At 52.1% G+C, this 10,344-nt stretch overlaps 4 protein-coding genes across 5 annotated transcripts; 1 reads left to right on the top strand and 3 right to left on the bottom strand.

The window, feature by feature from the left end:
• The first annotated feature begins 2,007 nt into the window (after nucleotides 1–2,007).
• Nucleotides 2,008–2,891, top strand: LOC136536506 (receptor-like serine/threonine-protein kinase SD1-8). The gene is made up of 3 exons (XM_066528775.1): nucleotides 2,008–2,167; nucleotides 2,315–2,475; nucleotides 2,584–2,891. Exons 1-3 carry the CDS (start codon nucleotides 2,079–2,081, stop codon nucleotides 2,889–2,891), a joined length of 558 nt encoding a protein of 185 aa, XP_066384872.1. The 5' UTR covers nucleotides 2,008–2,078.
• Nucleotides 2,892–4,136: 1,245 nt separating this feature from the next.
• LOC136538725 (telomere repeat-binding protein 2-like) lies at nucleotides 4,137–6,102 on the bottom strand. Of its 2 annotated transcripts, none has more exons than XM_066530687.1 (5): nucleotides 5,567–6,102; nucleotides 5,114–5,418; nucleotides 4,623–4,807; nucleotides 4,428–4,494; nucleotides 4,137–4,351 (listed from the first exon to the last, which is right to left on the bottom strand). In XM_066530687.1, exons 1-5 carry the CDS (start codon nucleotides 6,042–6,044, stop codon nucleotides 4,292–4,294), a joined length of 1,095 nt encoding a protein of 364 aa, XP_066386784.1. In that variant the 5' UTR covers nucleotides 6,045–6,102; the 3' UTR covers nucleotides 4,137–4,291. The 2 variants fall into 2 exon arrangements, with proteins under 2 accessions (XP_066386784.1, XP_066386785.1); XM_066530688.1 differs by having other exon boundaries at nucleotides 4,623–4,771.
• A 210-nt stretch (nucleotides 6,103–6,312) lies between these two features.
• LOC136538724 (uncharacterized) lies at nucleotides 6,313–7,251 on the bottom strand. Its single transcript, XM_066530686.1, has one exon. The coding sequence runs from the start codon at nucleotides 7,124–7,126 to the stop codon at nucleotides 6,446–6,448; it is 681 nt and encodes a 226-aa protein (XP_066386783.1). The 5' UTR covers nucleotides 7,127–7,251; the 3' UTR covers nucleotides 6,313–6,445.
• A 1,915-nt stretch (nucleotides 7,252–9,166) lies between these two features.
• Nucleotides 9,167–10,085, bottom strand: LOC136538723 (uncharacterized). The gene has a single exon (XM_066530685.1). The coding sequence runs from the start codon at nucleotides 10,011–10,013 to the stop codon at nucleotides 9,297–9,299; it is 717 nt and encodes a 238-aa protein (XP_066386782.1). The 5' UTR covers nucleotides 10,014–10,085; the 3' UTR covers nucleotides 9,167–9,296.
• Nucleotides 10,086–10,344: the final 259 nt, after the last annotated feature.

The following is a 10,344-nucleotide window of genomic DNA, read 5'->3' as shown; positions in this document are numbered from 1 at the left end:
GGCGCTACAGTACCACGGGGGTACTGTTCACATCTAGGGTGAGAGAGAGCCGGCCGCGGGGCTTTTGCCCACGGCCGGGCAAGAGGGAAGGGTTTTCCTTCTTAATTCTTGCTTGATTAGATCGATACATCTCCTCTCCTTATATAGAGAGGTTTATTTGACTCCAAGCAAGGCTTACTTGACCCTTAAGTAAGCGACCCTTATCTCTAATTAACCCTAACACTAATGGGCTATACAGCCAACCCAGGTCCAATAGGTCCCTGACGTACTCTAACACTACACCCCACCTGGACATGCAACTCGTCCTCGAGCTGCAACCTAACGAACTTATAACGCTGACTCGACTCCTAACACCTAAAAAATAAGCTTTTTATATCTTGGCTTATTTTATTATTCTCAACCTGAAATCGACTGGAACTCTTTATTTTTGAGTCCTGAACATAAGGTGGACACCATCCGCACGCCAAACTTGCATGTGTACAGCCTCCTGGATCCCATGGACACCATCTAGACGAAAGAGGTGCATGTGTATAGGCACCTGGAAGTGGTCGCAACAGCGACCATGTGACGGCGCTACGCGGTGCGCTCTCGCTGGTGACCCCACACCTTCTCCCCGCCAGACGGCTGCTGGTCTGCATCGCACAGAGAAGAGCGGAGGGCTTCCGATGAAGAATGAGGTGGAGGGATGCTCCTCCCAAACTGCCGCCCGCAGGGAAAATAGCATGCCCGCCGCCCGTGGGAGAAACCACATGCCTGAGATCCCCGACGCAGCGGACGAGATCGAGGTCCTCCGTGTAGCTAAGCGCAACTGGCGACGGGTCCTATGAGGAGGCCGAGGGCGTTGCGCCCGTGCTGTCCAGCGAGGGCGACGTGGCGGAGAGCGTCAACATCAGGCTGCCGTCGTCCACCCCGCCGTAGAGGACGCCCGAAGCCGGGGCGCCGCCATGCGCCATGACAGCCCCGGTGGTCGGGAGCGGCGGTAGGTGCGGCTGGGTACTGGGTGCCGTGTAGATGGGTTTCGACAAACCGGCGATCCAAGTCGGAAGCGATGGCGGCGACGGCATGATGCTGGTTCGGCTGCGGCCCCAGCAGGAACCCATGAATCTCGGCCACCATCTTGCCGAGGTCAAGGACAGCCGCCGTCAACTGCTCGTTCGTCATGATGCCCACGGCGGAGGACGACGGGTGGACATGATCGAACCACATGATCGAACCAAAGATCTCTGATACCAGATTGTCATGTGGCTGCTAGGATTGAGAGGAGAGAGGCGAGGGGAGCGACGGCGGCTGACGTGCTACAGTACCCGCGGTGCTACAGTACTGTGGGTACTGTTCATGGCTAGGGCTGCGAGGATGAGAGAGAGCCGGCCACGGGGCGTTTGCCCATGGCCGGGCAAGAGGGAACGGTTTTCCTTCTTAATTCTTACTTATTAGATCGATACATCTCCTCTCCTTATATAGAGAGGTTTACTTGACTCTCAAGCAATGTTTACTTGACCCTTAAATAAGCGACATTTATCTCTAATTAACCCTAACACTAATGGGCTATACAACCAACCCAGATCTAATAGGCCCCTGACGTACTCTAACAGTTGGTGCCTTTTGTTTTTTCCCTTCTTTCTTGAAAGAGTTTTCTACGTTAAAATCTCGTGTCTCTTGTATTTTATTTATTGTTCTTCATCATTTATACTGCCTATCGTTTCTAACCATTTATATTGCCTATCGTTTCTAACCAGAACGAGGTGATGCTTCTGGGCTACTGCATCGACGGGTCGGAGAGGATGCTGGTCTACGAGTACATGCACAACCGGAGCCTCAACACCTTCCTTTTCAGTAAGCCGCTACCGCTAGCTATTAGCTGCCACTGGGAATCGATGATCAAATCCTGACATGCATGAGATTAACTGTTGTGGAAATAACTGTCCCCAGATGAAGAGAAGCAGTCGATGCTGAGCTGGGAGAAACGGTTCAACATCATCAACGGCATCGCAAGGGGGGTACTGTACCTTCACCAGGATTCGGTGCTGAGGATAATCCACAGGGACCTCAAAGCGAGCAACATTTTGCTTGACAAGGACATGAACCCCAAGATCTCCGACTTCGGCGTCTCCAGGATATTCGGCACCGATCAGACCGCTGCCTACACCAAGAAAGTAGTCGGAACATAGTAAGCGTCATTAGCTGTCCATTCATATACATTTCGTTTCAGATTAATTTTGTGCTGCTTTACACATGTTAGAAACACCATGATAGTTACATTACATCTCCTGGTGACCAATTATACTATTGACTGACTTGTTGCTTCCACTTGCAGTGGGTACATGTCCCCTGAATACGCCATGGACGGAGTCTTCTCCATGAAATCCGACGTGTTCAGCTTCGGCGTCCTGGTGCTCGAGATCGTCAGCGGGAAGAAGAACACAGGGTTCTACCACACCGAGCTCGACCTCAACCTCAACCTCCTGAGATATGTGAGTGTGATTTCGATCTACTCCTTCGTTCGACGATGCAAATTCCATTAATTGCATGCAGGAGCTCATGGCAAGCTTGGTTTCCGTTTCCGCTTGCAATGCAGGCGTGGAGACTGGAAGGACGGCGAGAGCCTGGAGTTCATCGACCAGTCCATCGCGGACACGTCCAACGCGGCGGAGGTGCTTAAGTGCATCCAGATCGGGCTGCTGTGCGTCCAGGAGCAGCCCAAGCGCAGGCCCACCATGTCGGTGGTGACCACGATGCTCGCCTGCGAGAACCCCACGCTGCCAGAGCCGTGCGAGCCGGCGTTCAGCACGGGGAGGAACCACGGCGGCGGCGACGACGACGACGAGGACCCGGAGGTGAAGGCCTGCCGGTCTGACAGCGCCAGCATGCAGCTGGACTGTAACCGTAGTTGAGGGTAGATAGCGACGGAAGATCGATGGAAGACATTAATTGTTTGTGTTGAGATGTAAATACCAAACATTTTACCTTGCACAGCAGTAGGATCCCATTAAGAATTGAGAGACTTGTTCACTGTTCAGTGTTACGCGGAAGCAAAACAAATCATGTTACTTTTTTTTTCATAGCCACCCCCAAGATTTCATTAAAAAAAATGGGAAAAGTCTATATAACCCCCTCACGTATGGCCTGTGGACTACTTTACTTCTGAAGTATAAAACCATATATCCAACGCCCTAAAATTTGCCAAACCATTAAAAAAAACCTGCACTGGTTTTGCTACCCGGTTTCGCTCACTTGGCATTCCACCGTGGCAAAGGAACATGCCGAAGAGTAGAGCGTGTGCGTGGAATACGTACGGCACTAGTAAAGAACCTAGCTGTAGTTCTGGTTCTCAACCCCATTTAATCCCGGTTTTAGAACCGGAACTATGTAATCGGGACTAAAGGTTTTGATTTTTAGTCCCGGTTCCTCCAACCCGGAGTAGAGGTGTTTATTGGATAAAAAAAAGTTGCAGCTGTGGATATTCGAACCTACGACCTTCTACTTCAGCTCTTGCACACGTTACCATCTCACCTACCACCACATATCTAACTTAAATAAGATACGCTTTCCTTTTAAATTCAGTTTGGAAACACCTTTAGTCTGAGTTCATGTCTTAAACTGGGACTAAAGATTCTCGCACTGACGTGCCTCTGACACACCTCAGTAACCATTACAACCGGGACTAAAGGATAGAATTAGTCCCAGTTTGTTTTACAAACCGAGATTAAAGATCTCGTCCTCCCTTTAGCCACAGTTGCAATTTTTAAACTAGAACTAAATACAAGTACAACGCGTAGGCTCGCCGGATGATGAGCTGCCTCATACTTGCTCGCAGCCGGGGCGGCGTCGCTGCTGCCGCGCAGTGCTCGCTCGATCTCTGGTGCTGCTTCTCCGTCGATGTGTCGCCGCTGCCGCGCACTGCCCGGCGTCGCTTGGTTCGTTGGGAACGCAACGCAGCACGAGCAAGCAGAGACGAAGCAGTTAGGCAGCTACTACCTAGCGCGTGGACGAGAATGGTGGCGACGCAGTTGAAGTATGGTGGCACGTGGCGCATGCGTGCATGACCGGACTGTGAATTGATCAGACGCGCTTCGAATGTGGGCTCTCTTACTGGAGTCCGACGGGTACGTGTTCGGCTACCTGGGCTGGATCATGAATTATTTACTGCTGGCTGGTTTAACTGATTTAATTTGAGAAAAAAAATTGTTCTAGCTTATCATCCGCGATCGTATATGATCTTTTACAGCCTGCCGGACACGTATATCAGGAAGAGCCCCTCGAGTGGCCACACAAATAGATGTGAGTACAGAAGCTAACAAGCCGATTCATGGTGGCGCCTTTCCAAATTTCTGAACTTGTCCTTCAGATCCACCTGCACATCAAACCCAAACTTTCAAGGCCAAGTCTTCATCCAAGGCAAGAAATGGAATGCCAGCCAGAATGCATACCGTTGATCTCTCCTCAAAGACATCAGGGTAAGCTAATTTGATATCTTTCCAATTGCCTTTGCCATACCTTTGAGTCACCATACAAAATGCAAAATATATCACTAAGGTACAAGGTTTACTTATTGAATTTAAATTGAAGAACAAAAAAAATGTTAATGTAGTAAGAGTAATAAGGCAAACAAAAATATAACTCACTTCTCCACCCCTTCCAGCAAGGTTTTTTCCTCTATCTCACTCCACTTCTTTCTGATCTTATGTGCACATGAAGGAGAAGGATATGATTTTCTCTCAAAATGATGTACTTTGCGTTTCCGTACTGGCTGATCATCATCAGAGCTATCCCACTGCACCCAAGATGATGATAACATACCATCACCAAACTGCACACATGCTATTATAATGTTTCACCCAAAAAAAAATTACACCATTGTGCTTTGCCAAACAATATCCCAAAAGTTTGCAGATAATACATACAGAGAACAACTTCCTCATTCACAACTAGATGTATTTGAACCAAGAGATACACATAAATAAACTGAAACCGAAAAGGTTACTTTATGTGGAAACATAGGTAATCTAAGATGCAATCAAAGTTACTACAAGATGGATACTTCTATATGGGATTGATAAGCTTCATCACCTAATATATGGACGGAATGCGAGTAAAAGCACAGTGAATCAATTACCTCATAAGTGCTTGCATTGGGATTTCTCTCCATAAGACTGCACTTTTTAGAAGCAGGGACAGCCTTCTCTGAAACTCGACCCTCTGCTCCTTTAACCGATGCATTTTGGTGCCCAGCCATACCTTCTCGACCACAATCAGCCTCACTGTTTTCATTAAAAGAATGGGCCTCGTCATCTCGTCGAGCACCATCAGCTTCATTGGCATTGCTCGCATTATCAGCAACTTCCGTCAGAATTGGTTGATGAGAAGTGGATCCATCCTGCACAAGCTTAGATAAAATCTCACGCTCCGTTGATTCCCCTACTGCGAATGGAGTAACCACAATTTCATCATTCATTCATTTTCTTGTCTTAGATAGTAAGCAACAACATTGAAAAAGATAAACAGGACAATTGTTTCTAAAAAAAATTGAATAGGATATGGACTAGGCTAGCTTTGTGATTAGAGGTACCGAGCAGGCGACGCTTTGTACGCTTGGTGTGGTCGGCGGCGGGCCGCGTCTGGTGGGCCCCGTCCCCGGCGATCCTGTCGGCGGCGCGCTCGAGTGTGGAGGGCGGGAGGTTGGCCCACTCAAGGTCGAGGAGGCGCTTGAGATCGGCCACCGCGGCCGCGGCCCTAGCTTCGTCGTTCTCTTCATTGTCTGCAAAAGAGATCTGGTGGGGGAAGCAGGCGGCTGCGTCGGGGTCGGCGAGGACCTTTCGCGCCTTGTGGAGGAGGAGGGAGGAGCAGGAGGAGGTGCCCTCGGTGTGGAGGGCAGCGTCGAGGGCGCGGAGCACTAGGGCTTGTCGGAGGCGCTGTGAGGTGCGGGGCAAGGCGTAGGGTGAGGATAGGGAGGCGAGGAGGGAGTCGAACACGGCGTGGGAGATGCGGCGGTTGCCTGCGATGAACTCGAGAATGAGGAAATCATCGGCGGCCGCCAACGGCGGCATGGTAATGGGCACGACGCCGGTGGTGATGCCGACGCCGAGGCGGTGCTGGCTGGGCTGGGCTGGGGATGGGCCGCTGGGGATGATAGCCCACTTGTATTGCAGTGATTAGTGAAAAACAATTTTGAAATAACGGTTTTTTAAAATAGAGAAGAATTGAAAAACTAGATGGGAAATTATAAAAATTGTCGTTGTAGTGAATATGGAAGAACTATGGAAGTCACATTGAGAATGAACTCAATCAATCAATTAAATCGCGAACCACAAAGCCTACTTTGAAAAACAATTTACAAAAGCATTCTTGTTCAGTTTACAGCAGCAGAAGATACAGCAGTACTCCACTTCTAGTTACAGCTGTTGAGCTCTCGATGTTGAGCCGCTCCGCGATGACAGAACAGGGCTGACTACGGCTGCTGCTCTTCCTCCACCAGGTTGATGACGGCCCGCGCCACGTCGACGCTGCCGCACCCGGCGGCGTTGACGACGCGGCAGCGCTCCCCGGTGACGGCGCCGCATCGGGTGACGTCGACGGCCCTGCACAGCTCGACCTCGACAGTGCCGCACCAGTCGGCGCGCGCGGCCCTGCACCGCGCCAGGCGCACCCCGCCGAAGCTCTCGACGTCGGCGCGGCGGCACCGCGCGGCGCGGAGCGCTCCCCCTCCGCGGAGCCGCGCGTCGCGGCACCGGTCCAGGGTGACCCTCCCCGCGCGCTCCACCTCGGCCGCGCGGCACCGGGACACGGACACCTCCCGTGCGCCCTCCACGCGCGCCGCGCCGCACCGGTCGAAGCTCGCCGCGCCCACGCCCTCGGCGGCCGCGTCGGCGCAGAGCGTGAACCGCACGGCCCCGCCTTCGCCGCCGCCGAGGACGAGGACGCTGCTCCGAAGGCCGTCGGCGGAGAGCTGGCCCGGGCCGGTGACGGTGACCGTGCCCCCCGCGCTGCCGTGCAGCGTCCCCTCGTGGATGGGCGTCTCGACGCCGTCGAGGACGACCAGGAACAGGTGGTCCGCCGCCGCGGCCGCAGTGGCGGCGGTGGAGGTGGATGCGGACGCGCCGGCGGCCTTGGCGTCAACGACGAGCGCCATCGGGTGAGCTGGGTGGCGAGCAGATGTGTGCGGGACAGAGATCTGCTTTTGGTGGTTTGGGTAGTTGAGCTGTTCTTGTCCAGCGTTTTGGAGGAGGATAGAAGCGATTTTGGGGGGGGGGTCGCCATAAATGGGTGAGAGCTTGGGCAGTTGGTCATATTGTCGTTGTGTTTACTACTACTGTATCATCCGTGTTTATGGTGCACGGGTTGCAAATTGCAACCGCGTATTCATTCGTGTTTATGGTCCATTTGTGATCAGCAAATTTTTTTCAATGAAACACCTGCTACGCTGACTGCCAATCCGAGTGACAGGTGTCTCTTGTTAGTTCTCACGCAATGACGCAACATTTCTACGTAAATTTAATCTACTGCCTCCGACCTTAAACTTGATGAGAAACTGATTCAAGGTAGACAAAATCAATCATCTTTAGGCGCATCCACACTTCTTCTAATGTTTAAAATGGATTACATGATTGTTTGAAAAAAATATATAATTATAATTTGTTTCAGAAAAAAAAAGTCTTACATTTTTGCATCACGTGGAGATGGAGCACATTGGCTTCGATATGATAAACCATACAAAGACGGGGATGTTTTCCCTGGATGTTACTATCTTAGATTGTTGTGGGGCAGATTTTAGCAAAATGGGCCAGAATTTAGAAAAAGGACATGGGGTCACCACAAATAGTCTTTGTGTCCACCTTATTCAGATTGCTTTAAGCTTTAGTTAGATTGTCTTTGAAGCCTAATGGACAATGATGCAATGCCCTTTCATAACATGTCTTTTGTTCTTGTCCCCGCCAGCTAGCGTTGCTCAGCTTCGTCATTCCATTCCAATGATCTGATCTAAAAAGGCATTCTACGTATATAACGGAGATGTATGGTTAGCCAGTAGCCACACACGTCACACTCATGCCGACCTGTGGCTTAGCCTGTTCGCTTGCTCGTATATGATCGTAGTTTATAAGATAGAACAACATTTTTCTCTCACACTAAATCAGTAGTAAATAATTCATGATCGTTTACGACGAAACGAACCGGCTGTATTTGCTACTAGTTCAATTAATAAGACGCTGAAATTCTGAAGCATCAAGGGTGAGTTTGGATTGCGCCCGATGCTCGGCCAAATTTTGGCGTCCAAATTAAAGGCCTGGACTAACCCCGCGGATGAAGAAAATTAAACTGAGACTTGGTAGCCCTGGTCCCTGGACGGGACAAGCCAAATGGAAGCATTGAACCAAACACGCAAGAAATCACCATTATGAGTTTCAATTCACCTGGTAGACTTTCTTTTTTCGGAAAAAAGTCAAGGTAGTCCGAACAACCATTGGCAAGCCCACCTCGATCACCGCTCGACCTCCCCGTCCGCCACCCACCCCCGTCAGACGAATCCACCTTTCCCTAGTTCCAATCCAGGAGCTCACCGGACTCCTCGCCCCCGCCATAGACACCGCCCATCCGGTGTCCTCCGCCGATGCCTCGCTCACTGCCCTCAACTCGCCACCACCGCCGGCCTCGTTGCCTCCCCCGGGCCCCTTCTTCTAAGGCCGCCGGCCATAGACCTCGCCACTGGCCGTTCCGCCCATCGACCGACTGCTGCCCCTGCTCCTTCTTCCCCAGTATCAGTGACGTGTGCGCCGCTAATCTTATCGGCGCACGTGGGTCCGATATGATTTGGGCCAGGTGAGGACCCTCCCCACCCACCTTTTTTTTCCCAAAAGAGCCAACACTAGATAGCATGATCAGATGGGTTGAGTATCAACCACAGAATATGACTTATCCACAAAAAACTCCATTATTTAATCGTTATACTTTACATGCATATGAACAATGTTTTAAGATGAAACACGCCATATATGCTTTGGGTAGGAAAGTTTGCAGAATATTACAGCAATTACTGGTACAATAACATAGTAGAACAATACGAGACTAATAGAACCAGAATTCTGCCCTATTCGGCTGGTATTAAAGCCGGCTGAAGCTGTTTTGTCGTGAGAGAAAATACTATAGATTCTAGCTGATAAGCCGGCTGATAAGTTTAAGCCAACGAGCCTTCGTCTTCACAATATATACACGATAATAGTATTACACATATTTTCAGCGTAGATACGAATGCGATAACCGGCCGTACGACAGGGCGACGCAGGCAGTACAGTAAGCATCTCCCTTCACTTGGCCACGACTGCCACCGGCGTAGTGAGGACAGGTTCACCCTGCTGATACATCATCGTCTGCTCGTGAAAATCCGGCGGCACCTGCTGGCCCATCTCCACCATGCTCACCTTTCCCCGGCGCACCGCCACGGTGCCGCACCCGGACACGGTGGCGTCGCGGCAGCGGTTGACGCGCACGGCGCCGCAGCGGGTGACGTCGGCGGAGCCGCACCTCCCCAGCGCGAGCGCGCCGCACCAGTCGGCGCGCGCGGCGCGGCACCGCGCCACGGCGACGTCGGCGCACCCGCCGACGTCGGCCTCCCGGCACCGGCCCACGCGGAGCTCCCCCCCGGCGCCGCGGACGCGCACGGCGCCCTTACAGCGGCGGATGGCCACGGCGCCCGCCACGTGCTCCACGTCGGCGGAGCGGCACCGGCGCACGGCCACGTCGCGGGAGCCGCCCACGCGCACCGCGTCGCACCGGTGGAACAACGCCGCGCCGCAGTCCTCGGCGGCCGCGTACCCGCACCGGGAGAAGCGGACGTCGCCGCCGCCGCCGCCGCGCACCACCACGTGCTGGAGACGGCTCACCTCCAGGACGCCCGGGCCGACCACGGCCACCGTGCCGCCGTTGCGCCGGAGCACGCCATCGTGGACGGCCGTCTCGACGCCGTCGATGACGACGGTGAACTGGTGCGCGGAGGCCAGGGCTTTTGGATCAACGATCACCATTTTTCGCGACGCGAAATGGGAAAAAGGAAAACAAAATTATCTGTGATGACGAGCTGTGGATGAGGAAGGTGTTATAAAGGATTCTGTTGCTTAAGGGAGAAGGTAGCAGGAAACAGTTGCATGACGCGGCATTGGGATGACACTCCGTCGACATTCAATGAAGGGTTTTGTCAGAAACTCAAAACAGCGACGCCTACTGCCCATCCGTATGCACTAATGACTGGTCGTTGTGATGTGAAGCAGCAAATGAGAATTCGGAATGTACACGTCTTAGAAGGCAAAATGACGCGCAAATTTTTTCCAGAAAGGAAAAGACAAGGATACAACTGAA

The sequence above is a fragment of the Miscanthus floridulus genome, chromosome 2, assembly GCF_019320115.1.
Source record: "Miscanthus floridulus cultivar M001 chromosome 2, ASM1932011v1, whole genome shotgun sequence".
NCBI classification, from domain to species: domain Eukaryota; kingdom Viridiplantae; phylum Streptophyta; class Magnoliopsida; order Poales; family Poaceae; genus Miscanthus; species Miscanthus floridulus.
This window is presented reverse-complemented; position numbering and strand designations above follow the sequence as displayed.